Source organism: Aulonocara stuartgranti (genome assembly GCF_965226115.1).
Source record: "Aulonocara stuartgranti genome assembly, chromosome: 13".
NCBI lineage: Eukaryota > Metazoa > Chordata > Actinopteri > Cichliformes > Cichlidae > Aulonocara > Aulonocara stuartgranti.
This window is the reverse complement of record NC_138949.1, coordinates 32,435,478-32,461,443: the sequence shown is the minus strand read 5'-3', so window position 1 is coordinate 32,461,443 and position 25,966 is coordinate 32,435,478. Positions and strand designations below refer to the sequence as shown.

The 25,966-nt window shown below is 40.2% G+C and overlaps 2 protein-coding genes and 1 long non-coding RNA gene across 3 annotated transcripts; 1 reads left to right on the top strand and 2 right to left on the bottom strand.

Annotated features, from left to right (window-relative positions):
- Positions 1 to 7,766: 7,766 nt before the first annotated feature.
- LOC309720862 lies at positions 7,767 to 13,928 on the bottom strand. Its single transcript, XR_014280583.1, has 5 exons — positions 13,860 to 13,928; positions 11,135 to 11,259; positions 10,020 to 10,190; positions 9,371 to 9,567; positions 7,767 to 9,261 (listed from the first exon to the last, which is right to left on the bottom strand). It is a non-coding gene; the product is annotated as an uncharacterized lncRNA (long non-coding RNA).
- A 5,607-nt stretch (positions 13,929 to 19,535) lies between these two features.
- Positions 19,536 to 22,727, top strand: LOC309720793 (uncharacterized protein; the record flags this gene model as incomplete). The annotated part of the gene is made up of 6 exons (XM_082557967.1): positions 19,536 to 19,745; positions 20,008 to 20,136; positions 20,343 to 20,536; positions 21,033 to 21,180; positions 21,276 to 21,480; positions 21,560 to 22,727. The coding sequence occupies 6 exons, from the start codon at positions 19,536 to 19,538 to the stop codon at positions 21,862 to 21,864; spliced, it is 1,191 nt and encodes a 396-aa protein (XP_082414093.1). The 3' UTR covers positions 21,865 to 22,727.
- On the bottom strand, positions 21,944 to 24,471 carry LOC309720792 (uncharacterized protein; the record flags this gene model as incomplete). Its single annotated transcript, XM_082557966.1, has 6 exons — positions 24,312 to 24,471; positions 23,740 to 24,002; positions 23,354 to 23,544; positions 23,127 to 23,220; positions 22,752 to 22,945; positions 21,944 to 21,951 (listed from the first exon to the last, which is right to left on the bottom strand). Exons 1-6 carry the CDS (start codon positions 24,468 to 24,470, stop codon positions 21,944 to 21,946), a joined length of 909 nt encoding a protein of 302 aa, XP_082414092.1. The 5' UTR covers position 24,471.
- Between the last annotated feature and the right edge of the window lie 1,495 nt (positions 24,472 to 25,966).

The following is a 25,966-nucleotide window of genomic DNA, read 5'->3' as shown; positions in this document are numbered from 1 at the left end:
GGTATGGCTCCTGCACCGAGTCCTGCTGGAAAAAGTTACAATGGGTAGTGAGAGCAGAGGAGAGGATTGGGGGTACCTCTCTTCCCTCCCTCCAGGACATCTACTGCACCCCCCTCACCCTAAAAGCCCTCTGCAGTTCAGGTGACCCCACTCATCCGTCCAACAGCTTCTTCAGTTTGCTGCCATCAGGAAGGAGACTGAAGAGCCTCCTGGCTAGAACCAACAGACAGAGAGACAGCTTCATTCATTCGGCTATCAGGATGCTGAATTCAGTCCCTCTCACGCACGAACTCCAGACCTGCACTCACCTCTTCCTTCTGAACCCCCCAAACATAAAAAAAACTCTGAACCGCCACCACTGCCTTTTCACTGACTGCCCCACTCCCACTTGTACACGAACTTTCCCACAATCACTATGATTGTGTTGGACACTGCTGTTTATATAAGATTGTATAGCATTGTATTGTGTTGTACATATGACTTCTATTTTATTTTTGTCTTTTTATTTTTATATTGTTTTAGTGTACACTGAGGGCCTTAGGAGCATTGCAATTTCAAATTCCTATATAAGGCAGCTTTATGGTGTTTGACAATGAAGCTGACTTTGACTTTCACACAAAGCATGTTTAGTTTAAAAGCAGTACATAAGAACAGCTGTATAATGCGGTGTCTTCTGTGTGAGCCAAAACAAAATGACATTTCAGCGAACAAAAACTCAGCACCTAACCTGAGGAAACATGTTGCGGTCACTTTGCTCTAAATTTAGTATTTGCTGTGGTTAGGTGGATGTCAGGCTTAAGTTCCAACAGCTGTGTTGAGCTCCATTCCTTGAGGGTCGGTGTACTGCAACTTTTTGATGTGTCCCTAGTCAAACACAAACTCATCTCTGACACCTCACCCACTTCACACCTCCACACACCCTGGTCACTACTCTGCACCCCCAACCACAGCATTCAGTATAGGGCTTTGGAGTTGACGTCACGCCGCAATGCATTGTGGAAGCGCGGCACCATTTTAGCATGCCACGAATCAAAACAAACACACTGTGTTGGAAGGAAGATTGCTATGAACCATACTTAAAAGCAGTTCAAAAGAAAAAGGCCGGTATAGAGACAGATTGCGTCCGGATGCAAAGAGACGGTACTTGCAAAAAATAGCCTGCATTGGAAATGTGGACCCGTATGAAATAACGGCAGTGGAGTAGAAACCCAGAAGACCAACTATTATTGACTTAGCCTGATATATTTTCCTACCTTGTCTGCGGACTCCACAAAAAACTCTGTGCTTTTTCTCAACATTTTGCTGCAACGTTTCAAAGAGCCGGAAAGTAAATAAACATCAGACAGAAATGAGAAATCGTCTTGTGTTTCACTCATGCGCAGTACTGGAACGTAAGTGTTTTCTGCCGTTTCAATGTGGACGCACAACTCTGTGAAAACGACTGAAAACTATAGTGTGGCCGTGGAGTGTTTTCAGACGAAAACGACGTTTTCTAATTTATCCGGGCTAGTATGGACGTAGCCTCAGCCATCCAGGTTAGGAGGGAACTGAAGAGGATTAAAGCCAGGAAGTTAGCGGGTCCAGATAGCATCAGCTCAAGCGTTGTAAGGCCCTGCGCAGACCAACTGTGTGGTGTTATGGAGCACATCTTCAACCTGAGCCTAAGGCTGGGGAGAGTCCCACAGCTCTGGAAAACCTCTTCCGTTATACCATTGCCAAAGACTCCACATCTCAAGGAACTCCACAGCTACAGGCCGGTGGCCCTGACATCCCATATGATGAAGACCCTGGAGCGGCTGGTCCTGGGGCTCAGCTTCGGTCCCTGGTAAGCCCATCACTGGACCCACTTCAATTTGCCTAACAGCCTGGCATTGGAGTGGATGATGCTGTCATTCACCTCCTACATCGTTCCCTCTCTCACCTGGAGACCGCTGGGAGCACTGTAAAAATCACGTTCTTTGATTTCTCCAGTGCCTTTAACATCATTCCTCCCACAGTCCTGAAGGTCAAGCTGGAGAACTCAGGAGTGGACCATCACCTCATTACATGAATACTGGACTACCTCACTGACCACCCAGAGTATGTGAGAACTCAGGGCTGTGTGTCGGACAGGGTCGTCTGCAGTATGGTGCCCCCGCAGGGAACAGTTCTGGCTCCGTTCTCTTCACCATCTACACTGCAGACTTCTCCCACAATTCCACCCAGTGTTTCCTGCAGAAGTTCTCTGATGACTCTGCAATAGTCGGCCTCATCACTGATGGGGATGACAGGAAGTACAGAGAACTGACACAAGGCTTTGTGGACTGATGCCAGCAGAACTACCTCCAGATCAACACTAGTAAAACCAAGGAGCTGGTGGTAGACTTCGGCAGGTACAAACATCCTACACTGCAACTACTGAACATCCAAGGCATGGACATTGAGACGGTAGACAGCTACAGGTACCTTGGTGTTCGTCTGAACAATAAACTAGACTGGACTCACAATTCAAATGCACTCTAAAGAAAAGGGCAGAGCAGGCTGTACTTGCTGCGGAGACTCAGGTCTTTTGGAGTGAAGGGGCCACTCCTGAAGACCTTCTATGACTCTGTGGTGGCCTCAGCTATCTTTTATGGTGTGGTCTGGACACAGGAAGATACTGGTATAGTCTGCTGGGGTGGCTGATCCGGAGGACCAGCCCTGTTCTAGGATGCCCTCTGGACCCAGTAGAGGTGGTGAGTGACAGGAGAATGGTAGCTAAGCTGTCATCCCTGTTGGACAACATCTCCCACCCCATGCAAGAGACTCTGACAGCACTGAGCAGCTCCTTCAGTGGCTGCGGCACCCACGGTGTGGGACGGAGAGATTTTGCAGGTCTCTTCTCCCTACTGCTGTCAAACTCTACAACATGGTCTCTACAGATGACCACACACATTTAGTGTGTGGTAATGTTCGCCCTGTCTATCTGATGTGCAATATAACAGAAATGTAGAATGGGAGGGAGAACATCAGTTTTCAGGCCCCTCTTCTGTGGAACCAGCTACCAGTTAAAGATTAGGCTGAAAACTTTCCTTTTTGCTAAAGCATACAGTTAGGGCTGGATCAGCTGACCCTGAATCCTCCCTTAGTTATGCTGCAATGGGTGTAGGCTGCTGGGAGATTCCCATGTTGCACTGAGTGTTTCTTCTTCAGTCACCTTTCTCACTCACTGTTTGTTAATAGTATTTCTGATTCTGATATTACCAAGTGCAATTTTCCTGATACAACAAAGTATTTTATTCTATTTTGTATAGTATGCTATTCTATTTTTTTCTTATTCCTTTCTATTGTTTGTTCTTAAATTTTAATGCTCTTAGCTTGGTTCTGGTAGATGGTGACTCTCAAGCACAACAATGTAGAAACACACAACATGTAAATGACACCATACACACACACACACACACACACACACACACACACACACACACACACACACACACACACGGTTAGTATACTGGTCGATCTGTTAACCCGTGCCTGTTTTAAAGTAACTCTAGCTTTAATGTATTAATTCCACTTCATAGCTCTAATAAATGGCACTTTTGTTTCAGGGATTCCTGCAGCCACTCCTGAGACCCCCCCTGTCTTCCAGGACAACAGAAATTAATGACTTGACTATGATTATTTATTTTGTGGGTACAAACAACTGGTTGTTTCTGTAAAATCACTAAAACAGCCTGGAAAATTGCCATAGGCTTAGACATGAATTTCTACATTTAACTAACACTTTATTCAGTACTTAAGAATGACTTCATAGTTATACACAAACATAGAATCATTTCCTTTACCCTTTGCAGAACTTGTAGTGCAGGTGTTTGAGTGTGGGGAGACAGACAGGAAGTTGGTTCAGTGTGTGAATAAAGATGCCACATATGTATATTTATCATTTAACCAGTGAAAGATTAGATGTAATAGGCTGGGCCACGCATGACTTGAGGACGCGGCCGGGAATCCCGTCCGGACCAGTAGCTTTGCGTGCGTTCACCTTCCTGAAGCACCTCCGCACATCCTCCTCAGACACAGTGTGCGCACTGACGTCATCTGCGGTGCGCACACTGTCCGGTCTCATGGTGTTCGCTGTGTCGAATCTAGCGTAGAATACGTTTAAATCCTCACACAGAGAGGCCGTGGTCTGCGGTGTGCTGGTTTTCCCCTAAAGTCTGTGATCGTGTTTAGTCCCTGCCACATACTCCGAGGGTTGTCAAACTGTTGCTCCACCCTGTCCCTGTACTCACGTTTGGCTGCTTTGATCGTCTTCCGGAGTTGGTAATGTGCGTGTTTGTAGTCCGATGTGTTCGCGGAGGCAAAGGCGGTGTTCCGTGCCGCCAGTGCCGCGCGAACATCTCCGTTAATCCAGGGTTTTTGATTTGGGAAGGATTTAACTGTTCTGGATGGGACGACATCTTCCACGCATTTCCTGATAAATCCACAGACTGAGTCTGTGTATTCATCAATGTCCCTAGCAGCCACGTGAAACATTTCCCAGTCCGCGTGATCAAAACAGTCCCGCAGCGCAGAGTCCGATTGGTCCGTCCAACAGTGCACCGCCCTCCGGGTTGGAGCTTCCTGTTTCAGCTTCTGCCTGTAGGCGGGCAGGAGCAGGATGGAGCGGTGATCTGATTGGCCGAATGGGGCGCGGGGGAGGGCTTTGTACGCATCCCGGAAAGAGGTGTAACAGTGGTCGAGTAGCCGATCTCCACGAGTGTTAAAGTGGATGTGTTGGTGGAGTTTGGGTGAGACTTTCTTCAGGTTTCCCTTATTAAAGTCTCCGGCTGTGATAAACGCCGCCTCTGGGTGTGCGGTTTCCTCGCTGCTGATCGCGCTGTACAGTTCCCTGAGTGCTCGGTCAGTGTCGGCTTGTGGGGGAATGTAAACAGCCGTAATAATCACTGCTGTAAATTCCCTCGGTAGCCAGAATGGCCGGCACTTAATCATCAGGTACTCCAGGTCCGGTGAGCAGAAGGATTTGACCGGGTGCACGTTCGCATAATCACACCAGCTAGCGAGCTAACTTCCTGCTAACTTCTTACTCTGGTGAATTGAATATATTCTGTTTTCATGGATGCCTGGATGTTAAACTTAATTGTTACACCTGGTAAAGCAGCAACGCTGATCATTTTATTAAAGATGAAAGGATTTACACAGTTTTAAACTCTCAGTGATGCCGCAGTGTTCGTTTGACTTTGGGACCTGAATGGACAGAGTTTAGGACCCAGATTACCTTTCAAGGCTCCTGAATACGGCAGCCGTAATGCTCTTCGTAGCTTACAAAGTCGTACTAACTCTTTTGATAGACCACATAAAATCAGTTAGAGGTCAGTAAGCACAAGCAGAATTCATACATAAGCAACACCGGAGGTGCACTGTCAAATTTTGAGAAAATTAAAGGATGTGCCCTATAGTGAGGAAAATACGGTATTGAAAGAAATTGTTCAGTGATTTCTTAAGATTACAATTGTTAAATTCGCCTAAAATTAAAAATAGGAGCATCTGGAGAGAGAGACTGCAGGTTGTGTATCACTTCAAAAATGGCGTCAGGCAGCAGCTTTGACGTCAGATTTGGGATGAATGTAAACAACAGTGACAACGATTTGAGGGAATTCTCTCAGTAAGTAAAATGGCCTGACTTATGATTGGAAATTGTTGATTGCAGCAGTGAATTTTCATCAGGATAAACTTAAGACAATAAGTTTTTCTTATTGTTGTTGTTTTGCCTGTTACTGTGCTAGAACACCAGGGTTACACATCTTTTAATTCAATTCAATTCAATTCAATTTTATTTATATAGCGCCAAATCACAACAAAAGTCGCCTCAAGGCGCTTCATAGATACAGAGAAAAACCCAACAATCATATGACCCCCTATGAGCAAGCACTTTGGCGACAGTGGGAAGGAAAAACTCCCTTTTAACAGGAAGAAACCTCCGGCAGAACCAGGCTCAGGGAGGGGCGGCCATCTGCTGCGACCGGTTGGGGTGAGAGAAGGAAGACAGGATAAAGACATGCTGTGGAAGAGAGACAGAGGTTAATAACAGATATGATTCAATGCAGAGAGGTCTATTAATACATAGTGAGTGAGAAAGGTGACTGGAAAGGAAAAACTCAATGCATCATGGGAATCCCCCGGCAGCCTACATCTATTGCAGCATAACAAAGGGAGGATTCAGGGTCACCTGGTCCAGCCCTAACTATATGCTTTAGAAAAAAGGAAAGTTTTAAGCCTAATCTTAAAAGTAGAGATAGTGTCTGTCTCCCGAATCCAAACTGGAAGCTGGTTCCACAGAAGAGGGGCCTGAAAACTGAAGGCTCTCCCTCCCATTCTACTTTTAAATACTCTAGGAACAACAAGTAGGCCTGCAGAGCGAGAGCGGAGCGCTCTAATAGGGTGATATGGTACTACAAGGTCATTAAGATAAGATGGGGCCTGATTATTTAAGACCTTGTATGTGAGGAGCAGGATTTTGAATTCAATTCTGGATTTAACAGGAAGCCAATGAAGGGAAGCCAAAACAGGAGAAATATGCTCTCTCTTTCTAGTCCCTGTCAGGACTCTTGCTGCAGCATTTTGGATTAGCTGAAGGCTTTTCAGTGAGTTTTTTGGACATCCTGATAATAATGAATTACAGTAGTCCAGCCTGGAAGTAATAAATGCATGAACTAGTTTTTCAGCGTCACTCTGAGACAGGATATTTCTAATTTTAGAGATGTTGCGCAAATGGAAGAAAGCAGTCTTACATATTTGTTTAATATGTGCGTTGAAGGACATGTCCTGGTCAAAAATGACTCCAAGGTTCCTCACCGCGTTACTGGAGGCCAAGGTAATGCCATCCAGAGTAAGAATCTGATTAGATACCATATTTCTAAGATTTTCAGGGCCGAGTACAATAACCTCAGTTTTATCTGAATTAAGAAGCAGAAAGTTAGCGGCCATCCAGGTCTTTATGTCTTTAAGACATTCCTGCAGTTTAACTAATTGGTGTGTGTTATCTGGCTTCATGGACAGATAGAGCTGGGTGTCATCTGCATAGCAGTGAAAATGTATGCTATGTCTTCTAATGATACTGCCTAAGGGAAGCATGTATAATGTAAACAGAATTGGTCCTAGCACTGAACCCTGTGGAACTCCATAATTAACCTCAGTGTGTGAAGAGGACTCTCCATTTACATGCACGAATTGGAGTCTATTAGATAGATATGATACAAACCACTGCAGCGCAGTACTTGTAATACCTACAGCATGTTCTAATCGCTCTAATAGGATATTATGATCAACAGTATCGAACGCTGCACTGAGGTCTAGCAGGACAAGCACAGAGATGAGTCCACTGTCAGAGGCCATAAGAAGATCATTTGTAACCTTCACTAAAGCTGTTTCTGTGCTGTGCTGAGCTCTTAGTGAGTGTCTGATGAGGGAAAGAGCTGAAGGTGCAGTAGGCCTTTCCAGGGTGTACACAGACTTTCACCCTGTGGCAGCTGGGACAGGGTCCAGCCCCTCAAAAACCCTGAATTGGATAAGCGAAGAGAATGGTTGGGTGGAAGTTTCTGCACAAAACCTTTATTTTCGCATGACTGGAAGTCGCAAGTGTTTTTTCAGATCAACCGTTTCATATAATATTTTATATATCCTATGTAAGATTAAAATGCACACATACATTTTCAGGCTTTTATCAAAAACACATAGATTTTCATTTTGTTCACATTAAAGAATGTCCCTACTTTTCTGGAATTCTGGTTTTACTGAACAAAAAAAACCTTCCTCTGCACGCTCATAGTCACAGTTTTAGGTTCCCTGACACATTTAAATGTGACTGAGCTTGAATTGACAAAAATACTCCAATCTTAAGATAAAATGTGTTTATTGGGAATTTTAATTTTAAACTTTTTACAAAAACACACAAAACACTCTGTCAACACAGGTTGTCAACACAAACCAGGTGTTTTTTTAAGACTAACCCTGTCACAGTCAAGCATAGACTTTTCAGTATAACTCACAGGTAATGAAAATATCCACGCATAAGTCCAGAAGACAAAAGTGCAATTTTCAAATGGCATTTACAAAACAAATTAAACAGAAAATAATGAAATTTATTTAGAACTCAATATATTACTTGCAAATTAAAAACGTAAAATAATCTGAAGCAGCAAACACTATAAACAATGTTCCAACATGACTGCTCACCACTGCACAAAGCAAGGTCCATAAAGACATGGAAGAGAAAGATTGGTGTGGAAGAACTAGACTGGCCTGCATACAGTCCTGAAAACCTGATAGAACCTTTGGGATGAACTAGAACAGAGACTGTGAGCCAGGCTTTCATGTGCCATGAGCTTTCTTAGTATGTGTGAAGAAATACAAATCACAGAGGAGCAGAATAGTACGCTCATTAAGTAGGTCTTCAGAGTTTTTCTCTCTCTCGTGATTCATAGCATCTGATCAATAAACAAAACATGCTTCTTGCTTCCCCAGTTTAACTGAATTCAGCTGGTTAATAACCGATGAAGCTTTTAATAAGAATAGTGCTTCTAAATTTCTCAAGATAAATCTCAGATGTCCACTTTACTACATTTATTAAGGTTGATGTTTGCTTAATTTATCTACTTCTTTCACAGAATCGTCCCCTTTTGTCTCTCTCTCTCTATGTTACAATCAACCACCTGTCTGATTATGTGCAGCTACATCTGCTGCAGTGCTGTGTACACCACTGTGCTGTTACAGTCACTGCAGCATTGTAGCTGTAGCTTTTTATCTGCAGCTACTTCTCCAGCAGTGTTGTCCATAGTGTAGCAGCACAGAGACAACAGCTGATTGTCGATGGGGTCTTTCCATATGAGAAAAACCAAAATCACATCCATGAAAGGATTGAACAGAAATAAATTCATGTAGATTAGAAAGATAGGAATGAGAAAATAAAGTGAAATTGGTACAATATAAAAGATGATCGGAGGAAGGAACATCAGACAATGATTAACTAACAACAGAACTAAGATTTCTACAATTCTCTGTTTTTCTTCAGTGAGCACTGAGGTGGCAGCAGGCAGAGTTTTGAGGGTCCAAACCAAAGTGAAGACGAACAGGAAAAAAGGAACGAGGGCAAAAAAAATTAACACAGGGAGTAAAATCACATAGAAGAATACAGCAAGAGGTACAGTGATAATAGACAGGATCCAAACCAGAACAGAGAGCAGCACAGAACCTTTAGTTTGTCTGATGCAGTTCCACTGTGGACGGGTGATGACCAAACACCTGCAACACAAGACAGACATACTGATCATTACAGGAGGACATTTATCTTTAGAGGGACGCTTGAGAATTTGATTGAATGCAATACAGACAGAGAAAGACAGACAGGTACCTTTCAGTAGCAATGCACATCTTGAAGTCAAGATTAGCAAACACGGCACAGCAAAAAATGCCAAGAGCAATATAATGATAGAGAACTTGTTCAGGGTTTTCTTTGACGATCAAAATGATGATCATCATGCTGAACTGGATTAGATTGGAGATTAAGAGGTTTGTGTAGTAGGTGATGGGGACCTGCTCCCTTCGTACCTGCAGAAAATATTAATGCAGTAATAAACATGATATTCAGAACTAAACATTTAAATGTTTACAGAAAATGATGTAGAGAGCTAGTGTTTTAATAACAACTGTATTAAGTGTCCAGAAAATATTTTTAGTGTGATTTAGACTAATAAGAAACTCAAAAATGTGTAAAAGCTGCAAAATGGTCTGATGGAATTAAAAAGAGTGACAGATTGGTGACCAGTGCAGGTTTCACTCCACCTCTCACACTGTGACACCTACGATAAGCTTCCACTTCAGAAGCAGAAAAAAAATGGACGGATGAATTCAGAACTAAACTTTATGAACTATTAACTCAGAAAATGAACATTTAAAGTGACAAAAGTGGAAAAATTTTATAAAACTAGACTGTTTGTAAAAGTGAATTAGTTCAGCAGGAGTGAGACATAGAAAGTAATGAAAGTCTCTCATTTACGTACCACAAAAAACACCCAACAGGTCACTGCCATAGTGACCAAAGTTAAAGGAAGGCAGAAACAGACGCTTATCAGGAACATTATATCCAAGATATCCATCTCCAGCTGACTTTCTGTATGATGGATCCGCTATAAAAGCTCTATCCACTCTCTTCTCTTTACCAAAGGATCTGCCTGAGTGCAACAGGAGGTGTTAAAATAGTGAGCAGATCAACATTGTTGTTATTTTGATATGAAATTATAGCTAAAGATATTAGAAAGAAAATTGTGCCAAAATAAAACAAAAGGGGAAAAAACAAAATAGTGGTTGAATTAAATTGAACGTGTCCTATATTGAGTCAAAACCATCTGGACTAATAAATCAATTTTCCACTGATTTTGTTTTCTACAGATGAAAAAAAAAAGCTAAACCTTTGAACCTAACTGAATTAGCAAGCTGTACTTATTAAACTGGTACCTGACTACAGAAATTATATACCTATAAGGAAGCCCTTGGTAGTTTGATCTGTCCACAAGCCTATCAGTTAAGTACAAAATTAAGCAGAAATAAAGCATAATCAATAAATATATTTTCATTTGGTTTTCATTTAAGCAGCTTTCATGCTGTTTACAAGGAAGCTCAAAAGAATAAAGTAACCGCCTCCTGTATCTTCAATATATATACAAGTAAAAATCAGCCTTACTTTCTTCAGCGCAGCTTCCAACTCAATAGTTAATTCAGCATTGTGCCATTTAAGATATTTTTATCAGAGCGAATCAGAAAAAGGAAATTGTGGTGGGTTATAAACTCCACCCCACAGCCCCTGTGGCAGCACATTCACACGCTTTGATGAGAATAGTCAAACCATTTTTATTCAATGTTATTTTCGTGTTCAGCTTTGTTTAGGATTAAGTATTAATTCCACTTCATGTCTCTGATAAATTTAACTTAATCTTGAGCGAGTACAGCAGGCTGAGCAGACCTCTGTCTTTCAGCACAACACAAAACAGTGACTTGACTATGACGATTAACTTTGCTCACTGGCTGACTACTAAATCTGTAAAATAATTGAAACACCCTCCTGACACCCTGTACATAAATATAGACATTCAAAATCATAGTTTAGCTAATAGTGTACCATGATCTCAAAGGACGATATTCACTGTTGTTTCCTTTGCCTGTTGCAGAACGTCTCTGCAGGGGAGTTGCTTCTTTGTGGAGACGTGAGAGGCCGGAAGGTGATATACCAAAAGATGGCGCTTTCTTCAAAAAAAAAAAAAAAAAAATCATTGACTAGGATAGTTAGCTATAGATGATTATTGTAGGTTCTTTATCTTATCATATAAACCACATCAAGGCCACTGCTTTGATTTCATTTATATAAATACAACTGAATAGAATTTCACATTCTTTTCTTAGCTTGTGTTGTAAACCTCTTCATCCATTAAATATAAAAACTTAGAGTTACGTTTTGAAAATGTCAAATAAATGCATAAAAGTTTACAGTCAGTTTGACCATTCAGATATTTTACACTACAAATTACCAAAACTCCAGTAAACCATTCTTCATTCATCCATTTCAATCTAATCTAATAAATAGATACAATTTCAAAGAAAATTATTCTATCCTGCTTTCTCCTGTAACACAAACCAGATGTGAAGGTTATTTCTGAGACTTGTAAACTTGTAAACAAACTAGCTTATCGTTTGTTGTACTGTTGTACTAGCTATGACTGTGCAATGACAATAAAGAGTTCTCTTATCTTACAACTGCAGTGAGAGAAAGTCATTAAAGCTGTTGGCCTGAAGCTGTAGGATAACTGAGATTTGCATAACTGATCTAGTTTCCTGATAAATATAGAAGAACTGCACATGGTGGTACTAGGTTCTCTGGAAAAACAGGAATGCAAAATAATTTGCAAACTTTGTACGGCTGATAGCTTAGAATTATATGAGCTTCTGTTTGGTTCAGATCTATTTTCTCCCAAATCAAAATTGGCACATCATCACATTCAGATCATAATTTGTTTTGCAAAAACTGCTGGAATGGAGGGATTAGCTTCTCTACATGGATGACATTAAGCTCTATGTCAGGAATGACTGAAACACTGATTTACAGATCCACACCACCAGGCTCTACAGCACCGACATTAATCCGGCACAGCATGTACCACTGTCAGATACAAAAAACTGGACTGAAAGACAGCATAGAGGCGCTCATCATGGCAGCACAGGAACAAGCTCTAGTGCTGTGTTGAAGGTAAATTGTGAGTAAATATAATTCTAGTTAAAGATGGGAAATTTAAAGAGTCAAGAGACTTTTGTTACCAGTCATGTCTTTTAAAAAGCAGTTAAAAACCTGTTTAAACTCGCTTTTGGTTGATTTTGTTTTGTTTTTTATTTTAATGTTTGTTTTCTGCCTCTGTAAAGCACTTTGTGATTTTATCTTGAAAGGTGCTATATAAATAAAATTTTACTTTTTTACTTTTACCACACTACTGACTGCAGCTTTCAACACTAACCAGAACAATATGGGTTGTTTCTATGAGATTTGACTGTGAGGGGAAAGCTGTTCCACAGTTTGGGGGCACAGAAAACGCTTGATCTCCTCTGCATTTAAATTAAGAGTGAGACACAGTCAGAAACATCTGATCAATTGACCTGGAAGCTGAATAAAGAGGTCAGAGATGTAGAAAGCAGAAAGGAGCTAAACCATGAAGGGCTTTGTAGGCAAACAGGAGGGTCTTGAAATCTATTCTGAACCTCACTGGCAACCAGCGTAGAGATGCTGAAACAGGTGAGATGTGAGCAGCAGCATTTTGGACAAGCTGAAGACGGGACACAGAGGACTGACTGAGACCAACGTAAAGTGAACTGCTGTATGCTGTCGTCTGCTTACCCTCCAAATATTATTAGAGGGGTTTTTTGAATATAAAAAGGGTCAGGTGTCCTGACAGGTGTCACTTCTCTCTTAGTTAAGCTGCTGGGAGCTTCCCAGACGCTAATGTTTTTGTCACTTTTTACATTCTAAAGTAATGTAAGTAAGTCCAGGCTTTAAACGCTGAAACCAAGCACACCATTGTTTTTCTTGTGACATTACCAATAAGTTTGATGTGTCACATGGCCCTCTTCCTATTGAATAAACAAAAGTTGTATCCAAGATGGCCGACTTCTAAATGGCCACCATGGTCACCACCCATCTTGAGGAGTTTGCCCCCTCACATATACTAATGTGCCACAAACAGGACTTTAATATCACCAACCATTCTCATTTTATTATCCATATAAATGGCCCACCCTGTAGTTAAAAATGGCCAATTATACCCTGGAACCCAGAGGGTTAAACATTTTTCTAAAGTAATGCAATAGTTAATAATAGTTAATGCATGTGTGTGTGTGTGTGTGTGAGATTATATCGTATGGTATTTTATCATCATGTGTTCAGGATCTCTGTTACAATGTTACAATGGCGCCCTGGGTGAACACTCCCTCTTGCGCGCCCCCCCCCCCACACACACACACACAAAACACATTAAGGACTGTACATTAACATGAAACGGTTTTACACACACACACACACATGAAGAGAGACAGAGTATGCATAGTATGCAAACGGCTACCAAACAGCCATCATAATTTGTCATACAATGAGAACAGGACAAATAAAGAATTGACAATGACTAATTAATATTAAAGTCTGTAACATAAGGTATTGTTTGGAGTTTAGTCTGTTACGGTTGCTATTTTTTCCATTTCTTCTTGGAGCAACTGTAACCCACTTTATTTCCTTAGGGATTAATAAAGTATTCTGATTCTGATTGTTTCAGGATGACCTGCCATTATCCAATGACACATCTGCTTACCTGTATCTTTTGCTCGTTTCTCCTCCTCTTCTTTTCTCTTTTTTCTAAACCGAGGACCTGATGGCTTTGAACTTTTCTTGTCCATCTTCCATTGGTTTTAATTTTGCACTCCAGTATGAACACAAATCCCCCAACTCGAGGATCACCACAACATAACCTAATAGGCCTACACCTAGTTCACAGATTCACTTTGTCTAGGGTGCATTTCTGAGATTTCACACAACCCAGGATTCAAATCATGAATACATAATGGGCTTGGATTTACAACATTATAAATGAAATGTGCTCTATTTGGAAGAAGCAGGCCCCTCCCCTTTCGACGGCTTGTGTGAGACTTTAAATCATCAAACTGTAAATTTTAAATTGTTGTTGATCCCTTTACCTCTAGTCCTAAAGTGTATATTTATTTTCTTACTCTTCTTATATTTATTGTTTTTTTACTTGCACTGCTGTAACTGGAGCCTCGTCGTCTCGTCTCTCTATATACTGGACTGTAGGTAGCGGAGATGACAATAAAGTAGAGCTGGGCGATAGAACGATAACGATATGTATCGCGATATAACTTTTTCTCGATAGAAAAATTAAACTATTGCGATAGACCTCGCCGCTCTTGTCCTCTTAAAAAAAAAAAAAAAAAAAAGAACAGCCAATCCAAATTAAGCAGCGCAGAGCCGAACCAATCACAGCCGCAGCGTCACGTCACGTGACTTGTTACGTACAGCACAAGTGCCAAGCCGCACATGTGTATTTGTTTGGGAAGCAGCCAGCCACCGTACCGCCCGGGTAATGGAGGAAATGAGTGTGCCGACTAGAAAAATCAACCGAGCGTGACCGAAGAGAAAACAGATGATGGTTGCAATGCCGGAGAGATTGTCGAACGGAAGAGCCAAAGAAGTTCCGTAGTGTGAAGGTATTTCGGCTATTTCAAGTCTGACAAAAAAACAGAGTAGCGTGCACTGTAAATTGTGCCGAAAGCAAGTCTGGAAATACAATAAACTGGTGCATGCTCAGGTTATGTCCACACGTACCCGGGTATTTTTGAAAACGCAGATTTTTCTATGCGTTTGCACCTTTCGTCCAAACGTAAACGGCGTTTTTGGTCACTGAAAACGAAGATTTTTAAAAACTCCGGCCAGGGTGGATATTTTTGAAAACTCCGTTTTTGCATTTACATGTGGACTAGAAAAACGGAGAAAACGCAGCGTCAAAGGTGTGCGCATTTTTTGACGTCACACTGTGCGCCACGTTATTGTTTCGGTGAAATGAATTTCTACAATACTGTTACTGTTAATTCTACTCTCTGCAGTATTTAAATGCTTACATATACACACAGTTAGTCCCTCCACACTTACGACTCGGTTCTGCTTCTATGCCCCAGCTATGTTTACTTTTTCCCACCGAGGCTTCTAGACTTCTGATTGGCCAACATTTCTGCACGGTTAGGAATCTAGCGCCACCTGCTGCTTTGGCATGTTCATAGCAGCGTTTTCCTTCATTTCTCCCTTTATGTGTGGACGGGATTATTTTTTAAAACGAAAACGAAAAATCTCCGTTTTCAAAAATACCCGTGTACGTGTGGACGTAGCCTCAGTCTCTGACTGGAAGCGCTAATTCGTCATTCGGCTTTTGTCAGACTAAAGTAACTGTTAAAACTGTTTGAAAAGCTAAGCTATACAACAAGGAGAGATTGAGAATTTCCTTTTAGTTCTCAGTTTATTTGATATTGACAAAAGTTAGTCAATTTTGTCTGTTCTTCTGTAAAACAAACTAAGATTTATTTTTAGAATTAATATTTTGTTTCTAAGTGGAATTGACAATTTAGTCTGTTTCGTTTGTTCTATTTTGAAACTTAAACGCTTTAGCGGCTGCCTTTTGTGTAGTTTGCAATATTTGCCTTTATTTATCTGAAAAAGTCTCATGTTCCTTAAGTACATCTACCCTGTTGAACTTATTATGGGAAATAAATATTTAAATAAAAACAAGCTGCTGATTATTTCACATTTTACTTGTGAGCAACGGCACATTTAAATCTTACAAATAGTTATTTGGCTTATATCGTGATAGATATCGTTATCGCCTGAAATGAAAAAAACATATCGTGATATGAAAAAATCTCATATTGCTCAGCTCTACAATAAAGTTTACTTTGACTTCAGCAGCGAGCAGGTGCACCGAGGGCTCGCGCGCTCACTTTTCGTGTACAGAATTTCGAAAAAAAACATTGGTGCAAATTATAAGTCTGTATCATAATGTCTGGTGTTTTCGTGTTTGTTGGTTTGTTTTTATTTGTTTTATTTTGCGAGTTGGTTATTAGATGCTGCTCCAGCCAGCCAGAGAATCCCCCGCCACCCCGCCCTCTCCGCGCCGCAAGCAGCAGGCGCACCTCGCAAACGGAGGGCGCCCTTACTCCCAGCAAATTAATAGAAAACTGATCGTTGCCTGTACCATTCCCAGTATGCGCTGGCTGACATCGGGGCAGCATGAGTACGAGCATTTTCTTTTTTGCCGAGACCCGTGATGCCACCCCCAACACCATGCCGCCCCGGGCAACCACCCGTGTCGCCCGTATCTAAAACCGCTACTGATTCCAAGGCTGTGTTTCTTGCATTGCAGGTACTTGATGATTTCCTGCCCAGCTAAGACCTCTGTGGTGATCTGTGTCGTAGTGTGGTTTCTTTTGATGTCCTCCTTACTACCAAACACTTTGTATTAATTGTCCTCACTTTTTTTCTCCTCCAATCTACTATACCATATCACATCACCTTTATTTATTAAACCTTTATTTATGAATGATCCTCATTGTGATAGAGGGTATCAAAATCTTTGAAATAGTCTATAAATAATCAGCATGGAAACAACTGCAGTGAAAGAAAGTCATTGAAGTTGTTGGCCTGAAGCTTTAGGATAGTTTACATTTGCATAACTGATGTTATTTCCTGATAAATACAAAAGCGCCACATCTCTGGGTTCTCTGGAAAAACAGGAATGCAAAATAATTTGCAAACCTGATAACTTCTGTTTGGTTCAGATGTATTTTGTTGATCTTTTTCTATTTCTCACGAAATCAAAATTGGCACATCATCACATTCAGATCATAATTTGGGTTGCAAAAGCTGCTGGAAAGGAGGGATTAGCTTCTCTTCTTAGATAACACCAAGCTCTATCTCAGGAGTGAATGAGACATTGGTGGACTGATCCACACCACCAGGCTCTACAGCAACAACATTAATCCTGCACAGTATGTACCACTGCCAGATACAAAAACTGGACTAAAGGAAAGACAGCACAGAGGCGCTAATCATGGCAGCACAGGAACAAGCTCTAATCACAACATCGATAGAAGCCAGGGTTTTGTGTTGACCAAAGTGCTGTGCAACGGTTAAATTGAGAAGAGGAAAAAAAAAACCCAAAGCAAAACAATTAAAAAACAAGGTAATAGATAAGAAATAAATCGGTACATTTATTAGGTGCTAAACACACACACTCATGGCCGAAAAATGGCACAGGAGACACAATGAGCTCTCAGAAAGACTCAAATGTCAGTGAGTAAATATAAGTGTAGTTAAAGATAGGAAATTTCATGAGTAAAGAGACTGTTGTTACCACACTGCTGACAGCAGCTTTCAACACTAACCATAACAATATGGGTTGTTTCTAGCAGATTTGACTGTGAGGGGAATGCTGTCCCACAGTTTGAGGGCACACAAAACGCTCACCCTCTGAGTTTAAATCAAGAGTGAGACACAGTCAGAAGCATCGCACCAGAGGGACCTGAAAGCTGAATAAAGAGGTCAGAGATGTAGAAAAGGGCTTTGTGGGCAAACAGGATGGTCTTGAAATCGATTCCAAACCTCACCGACAACCAATGTAGAGAAGCTGAAACAGGTGAGATGTGTGATGTGAGCAGCAGCATTTTGAACAAGCTGAAAATGGAAAAGAGAGGATTGATTGAGACTAATGTAAAGTTAATTGCAGTACTCTGAGAGGAAATGAGAGCATGAATGACAATTTCGCAATCTCTCACACAAAGGAAACATGTAATATTTCATACAGAGCACAGATGGAAGAAGCTGTCTTGTGAAGGTGAAAGGAGTGAAAGGAGAAATTACTTTTACTGATATTTTCCTTAAAGAAAGCAGGTATAGAGAGAACAATATAGCAACTAAGATGGAACCCTGAGGTACCCGTAGCAAAGTGTTGTTGTTGTAGAAGAATAGTTTGCAGTGCTGGCAGAGAAGGATCAGATTTACAGGTATGAGGTAAACCAGTGAAGTGCTGGGGGACAGGGATATTTTCACCAGTGGTATCAAATGCAGCACTGAGGTTGAGGAGGATGAGGATGGCACAGTCTACTGACAGGACTACTTCATTGTATACTTTTAGGAGGGCACACTCTGTGCTTTGTTGGTATGGGTTAGGGTATGTTGGTATGTTTATATATGAAAGTTGAAGGAGAATTACTTTTTCCAAGACTTCTGAGAGAAATGAGAGTTTAGAGATTTTTCTGCATATAAAAACAGTCAGGTATCCCGCAATCCTCTCCTAGTTAAGCTGCTGGGGCTTCCCATGATGCACTGAGGGCAAGATACTATATTGTTCTTTCTTTGTCAATGTTTATGCTTTAATCTTTTTATTTTTTGCTAGTTTTGTTTAGTTTTCTGATGGTTTGGGAGCAGACACAATCTTTATGGGATTTGGGTTTTGGGGGATGACAAAAGGACAGAAAGGGCAACTCAGCTTCCTGGTCTCAACTATGTGAAAACAGTTCTGTGCTAATAGTCAACACAGAAGTAAGTGTAACAATCTTTGAGTGGAAGTTTGCATGGTGCTGTATTGCAACTTTGTGTTGATGTGTTGAGTGATTTGGTCTGTAACAATTTTAAAGGAAAAGTTTGTCATTTCCAGCTGTTTATCAGCTGTTTGATCAGATCAGCAACTAAAATTCTTTACTTAATTCATTTGTCTCATGTTGTGAATACACATGCAGTGAGCGTCATACAAAAGACATAAATTAGACACAAGCTGCGGGCTTAGTTTACATTTTTCCAGGAAAAAGATGTGAGCTCAGATAGGAAAACATTTCCATGCTGTTATAAAAATAGCATTCTTTAAAAGCCTCCAAGCAGTTATGTCTTCAACCTTTCATTCTTCACAAAACCTTTATAGTAGGACAAATAATGTGTCTACTCCATAATGTAACAGACATGAAAAATCTGTACACAGCGCTTTGAGTACTCTGGGAGAGTAAAAAAGCGCTGTATAAGAATCAGTCCATTTACCATTTACAGGAAACTTTGATCATTGCCCAGAAAAAAAAAGGGAAAGGCCACATATTTAAATTTGTATTCCTTGTTGTTTGCAAAATTCACCTTATAAATTTCAAAGGATGTGATGTGGGCCCGTGTACTTTTCGGTATTTGAAGTTTCGTTTCAGAAAGTATAATTTAAAAAAGAAAATGAGACACTTATTTAATTCTCAACTTAAAAAGCTAAAATGAAAAACGTAAAACAATTGTTTTTTTCATTTTGTCCTTTCGCACATCAGAAACGAAAAACCCAAGAAAAAAGAACGAGAAAGGGCCCTTTATTTATTTTGTCTGAACCGGAAGTTTTAGTAGGTCAACAACCTGTACAAGTGATGCGCAAACTTATGGCAAACACTGTAGTGTGGACATCATGACGTTGGAAAAATACTCAGACGTGATCATGGAGATGGCAAAACAAGGCCTGTCATCGGAAATTATATCAGAGCGTCTGTCATATGGACACGGGGAAGTGAGAGGATTTTCTGCGAGAAATGTTAGAAAGTTTTGTGCTGAGCAAATCACTAGCTGTCGACTCTCGGACACACGGTTGGAGCTTGAGGTGACACAAGCTATAAATGAGGTAAGGTACTTTCTTGCTTCACCTTATGACTGTGTATGGTTGTCTTAACTGGGTTGTAAGGGGGTTAGTCTAGACTGTGTGCGCGCGCCCGCGCGTTTTAGCGTCTTGCGGGTGGTGGGTAACGTTAGTTATTTTAAAGATGTCTCTCACTGGTATTTGTACAGTTAATTAGCACAATACTTTAGCTTTACACATTTGCTTTCAGAATAAGCTACTTTACATTTGTTGTTCTAGTAGTAGCATGATCTTTTATTTTAAACAGGTGGGCCCAACATATGGCCGCAAAATGATGAAGGGCTATCTGTCCACAAAAGGGGTACATGCTGCAGAGGGACGAATTGGGTCAATTTTAAGAGAGGTGCATCAACCTTATCATGAAGCAAGACGCCAGGTAGCCTATGTTATTTAATCTTCCACTAGAACTGTATTCCAATGTTCTTTGTCATATTTGTGATATACATCATGTAATGGTAGGGCCTAATTCTGTTTAACAGATGTACGCCCTGCTTTAACAGTTACTTGACTCTTCCTCAAACGTATGATCAAATCTGCCTTTATCCAGTCAGCTGTCATTTATTTTTGTGATTTTTTTGTAAGGGAGCTCGGAATCTTAATCCCACACCGTACCATGCTGAATGCATGGGGCACAAGGTTCACCTGGACCAAAACGAGAAACTTGTAATGTTTGGAGTCACCCATGTTTTAGCTGTAGATGGATTCAGTAAAAAGATTGTGAGTCATTCCACAATGCCAATCAAAAACAACTTGAGCATCTATGAATATGTTTTCAGGTAATACAACCTCTCAAACCATTTATTTCATCTTAAGTGTTTTGATGGACATGTTAGTCATATTGGACATGAGCTGCACCCAAATTTACAATATTTGAATTTAAATTAGACATGCAACAGATGGGTCTGGTTATGTTCCTGAATATAATATATTAAGAACTTACCAAACATTTTGATCAACATTTTCTATTAATGTAAAAATAAATAAAATGGAATTGCACATGAATCATTTAACTACTTTATTGCAATTAATCAGTGTTCATTTATGAATGGAACAAGGTTCTTGGATTTCCACATATCTTTCAATTGTTCTGACATACATCTAAAGTCTGAGCATGACAGTGACATTGCAAAGAAACTTAAGAAATATATGTTGTCCTACTACAACTAAAATATTACCCAAAAAAAACATGAATGAATACATTCAAAATAATAACACCTTTGCTGGTCTTAAAGCAAAATAGTTAATAAATGTTCTTTATTTTTCCTGTACCAGACCTGCAGTGATCACCTATGGTATGTGGGACCAGGTGCGAGTAGACCATGGAAAGGAATTTTATTTAACACTGTTCATGCAAGAGATGCTGTCACATCATCGCTTCAATCAGGAGAGACTGCCTTATTTACAGACCTCATCCACAAGAGTAAGATTTAAGTACCATTAACATCAGCTGAAATTCTTATACTATTACGTGTACTACTACGTACATTTAAGACATGTTTCTTTTAACTCTTTTAGAACCACACAGTTGAAAGGATTTGGCCTGAAATCAACAACCGTGTCAACTACCCACTAAAAACTGCCCTACTCCAGCTGATGGACCAGGAGGAGATAGATATGGAGGATAACCTTGTGCGATACTGTGTGTCCAATCTAACCTGTCAGCTGTGTAACATTGGTCTTGCAAGTGTGGTAGAATCATGGAATGCTCATAGAATCCCAGGTAAAAAAAAAAAAAAAAAAAGTCAGATTGCTTACAACCCTGATAATGAACATTTAAACACCTCCTCTATTTTTTACAGGAAAAGGCATACCAAATCACTTTGCAGAACATGGGTGTAAAAGAAGAATTTCTCCAGAGCTCTTGCCAAATGCACTTGAAGCAGCAGACCTTTACAGGCAGCACTTGGGATCTGCACTCAAAGAATATTCGACTTTTGGAGTTGATCCCTTCACAACCGAACAGGACAAACTTAGAACAGAGAGTCATTTTGCAGAAAAATATCCTGATATTTCACATTTGTTTTTTAGAGCCGTAAATGGTGACTTTATGCCATACAAAGAAGCTCTGCTCTGTCTCATAAACATAACTCAGAGAAATGTATGAACCACTGCATCTGTAAACTGTACAGAACAGACAAAAAAAAAAATCAACTGACTGTAAACATTTGTGTGTACACACTACATTACTCCTCTGCAAAAAAAGATTTCAATACAGAAAATGCAGCTGTTAGACCAGTAATTTGTAGAACTCCGTTGTTACTCTCCCTGCATTTTGCACAGTGCTGTGATGTCTCTTGCCACTGTTCCACACATGTCTTGCAGCCAATAATGCTTCTGCAGCACAGTGAGAACACTGGATCCTCAATGATGTCTGCAAAAGTAAATCAGATAAGTGAGACTGTTATCCATTTATGTTGAATTTAGTTCAAACTATAGGTTCAAAGTCAGTCTTGACATAAATTTACAGACAGCATGCAGAATATTTTTGGTTATTCTGTAATTCCTCTTGTTCACGCTGTTCTGAGAAAGTCCCTGTCTATATTTTTGTCTATAATTGATGAGGGGCAAAATCAGTACATTTTCTCAATTAGCAAGCAAGAAAAATGAAAAAGTTACAGGTACTTGATTCAATATATGCAACTACAGTCCCATTTTAAATGTGAACTTTTTAGTTTTACATTACTGTGAACAGTGTACCGTCACCCATACTGACATTGTAATCAATTTGAAAAGCTATACTTTCATAGTCAAGATTGCAAGGAGAACCCAAATTAAATGTGCATGTAAACTTTTGAATGTTATGTTACAGTAGACCTGCATCTTGATTGTCTGTGCCTAAGTATTTAAATGGACACTGCTGAATAAAGAGCCTATGTTTGGTAAAAAAATGTTTGTCCAAAGTAATGATTGAATGTGGTTTGACATTGTTTTAATTGTAATTAAAATGTTAGTGTAGATGTAATGTATTTACTAAGCAACATTTGAACATACTCATACAAACCACACAGCTAAATCCCTCCTTGAGTGTCTGCAGCTTGGGGGTTGTGACTTTCTGGGCAACTGCAAGATCAGTGAGCTCTTTGATTGCTGCTGTGACAGCTGGCAGACTTTGAGATGCCAACACCAACTCTTCTATTTTGTCACTCACTTCTCCCAAACTGGCACTGTCATCATCTTTACGGCTGCTACAAATAAAAATGGATAATCAGATGTCAAAGCTACTTACTGGCTTAAAGAAACATCACATCACTTACTGATAGATGATGATTTATGTAGTGATGTCTTACTGCTATTATAGGATTTAAATCAAATTAATTCTTCTATATTGATGTTCATCCTATAGTATATACATATTTATTCACATACCTCAGTTTCTTCCTCTTTGTTCCCTGGAGGCAATTAAAGTCTTGTTCAGGCACAGCAAGAATTTTTCGTGCATTTTGTCTCCAGTACTGTGACCCTACAGATGAAAAACAAAACCAAAGAAACCTGTTTAGAAGCCAATACCATATTACCCAATAAATATTACAAAGAGTCTGGTAAGACATGTCTCTCCATAAGATATGGGCTTTAGCTGTAATATTATGGCTCACCTGTTGTGCCCTCCGACTCCAGAATTGCATTGCCCTGTGCATCTGTCAAAATTATTGGGTTGTAATTACCAATGGCATCTTGCACTTTTCCTACTATCCCTTGAAGCGTAGCCTCAGACTCCAGGAATCGTACAACCACCATTCTATTGGGAATCAACCTCCCACCAACTACATCTGCAAAGTACACTGATCTGTAAAACAAAACATAATAATTTTACATATCTTGTAAAAGACAGCAGGCCACAAATCCATTCAGTGATTGCTATAGGCAAATTGTACTAAAACAGCTTTGCTATTCTTAACAATTCAACTATCCATGCACCTTATGTTTCTTTTTATTTTGCCTGTTCTGTAATTTAATATTCAAGAACACAGACTCATCCTACCTCTGAAATGTTTTGGAGGACATAGGGGAACTTGAAGTAGCCTGCTGTGAACGTGAAGGTGCAGACGCTGCCACAGCTGGTGCTCGCATAAATGCAAAACGCTGCCCGCTGGAACCTGCTGTTGGAATTGACTCCATGTCTTCTCCGTGGACTTCATAGTGACCTCTGGGTGTAAGGTCTAATGCGCTGAAAACACCAGAGACCGCACCGGGGAACATAGCCACGTTTGAATCATCCGTGATGTACAGAGTATGCGCGGATACCTGTTTAAGAAAAGTTTCCGTAAATCACGTTGCTCTGCTAACGTGTTACTCCTGTGCACACGGTTAATAGGCTCTAAAGGCTTACTTATTAGCTAGTAGCCGGTAAAAGTCAATGAATAACTATTTACACATTAGCACATGTGCACAATTCACATATTAGCACAATGAAGACGGCTAGACATAGTATTAGTAAAAGTAGGCCTACATGAAATCACCAAATGTTAACGTTAGCCGTTCCGCAGTAAGGAAGAACAATAACGTTCATAAAAAAACTGCTGAAAGCAAAGTTTGCGAAGTTTACATATCTACCTGAAAGATGCGACCCAGTTTTTCTGCAGTCATGTCTTCGTCCCGGAGTGTCACTCTCTTAGTTTTCCTAAAAACAACGTAATGGTCCATCCTCTGTTTATTCCAGTGTAACTTTAAGGCCGTCGATCTCTTGTGTGGGGGACGGTGTGTGCGCGCCATAAAAAAACGCGCAGAAGAATTACTTCCCGTTTCAGACATTGAAAATGCGTCTATTTTTTTGTTTTTGCGCTAGTATACTTTCATTATTTGAATCACGAAGAAATCCAAAAAAGCACGTCTAATTTTAAGTGTATGACGGCTATTTGTTACCACCGAATGAAAAAACAAGTTATTTTCGCCCATTTTATTCTTTATCAAAAATGAAAAAAATGAAAATTCTTTTAAATATCGTTTTTTCGTTTTGGTTTCTGAAACAAAACTTCAAATACCGAAAAGTACACGGACCCCCTTTTTATTATTCTCTCTACTCTTTATCTATCATAAAATAGGCTCCAAAATTAAATAAATAATTTTTACAGCTTCTGTGTAAGCAGACAGTGACAGCACAACTGTGAGGAAAGGAAGTCATTCAAATTTTGAAATCTTAAAATCCTACAGAGCAATGAGGTCTATGAACCAGCTGCTCCTGGAAATTTCAGGTCCAGGTTTATCAAGAGATGCCATGAAGCCTTTTTAATGCTGGCTTATTTACTTCTTTTATTCGATTTTTTTAGTGTATATTTATTGTTATTCAGTCACTGTTTTATATAGTATATATGTTGTAGAACTTGTAATTGAGGTTGATTAAAGTGTAGCTACACAAATAAACTTTGACTGGCCCATATGGTCACAGGGCCATATGGGCCATTGCTAGGGACGATTTTTAGGGAAGATAGATGGATTAAAAACAAAATGCAAAGTTGTTTCTTATGTTTAGTGTCGCTTAAACATGCAAAGACCGGGCCAACATACATCAGAACAGTTGTTATGAACATTTTTCCTCTTGATCTGACAGAGATGATAGCTGATGGCAGCAGAGGAAGGAACTGTTTTAAAATGAGGCGAAATGATTGGCTCACAGACATTTTGTCAGATGTTTAGCCAATAAGTAGCATGGATACACCTGGACCTGGTGTGGCTAGAAGGGCCGGTGTTGATAACTATCAGCCAGTGGCACGTTGTCATCACTTTTCATATTTATTGTAGACTGTTTTTAATGCAGAGGACAAAGCAGCAAACACTGGTGTAGAGACCTGAGGAGTGATCTTGAAACAATCAAAGGTAACTATGCTTATAAACTTCAGGCTTTGTATTTGCAAAACTGTAGTTGCATTATTTTTATTTGTGTCTATAGAAATATGAGGTATAAATCATGTGTATTGTGTCATGAGGGTGCTGTGAGCGGTGTGGTAGGCAGGAGTAGGACCCAAACGCAGGGCTCAAAACACAAAGGGGGGAACTATAGAAGGTAGCTTCATTGCAACATGGGGGACGACGTAACAATGGGCAGAGGGAAAAAGAGGACTAAATACACTGAGGGGTGAGAAGGGAAGTGGAAACACAGCTGGGAGAGTTTAAACATAATCAGGTGGGTGGAAGAAAAACTGAACACAATAACATAAGATGTGAAACTGTCAAAGTAAAATAGGAAAACAGAGACACACATTAAGACATGG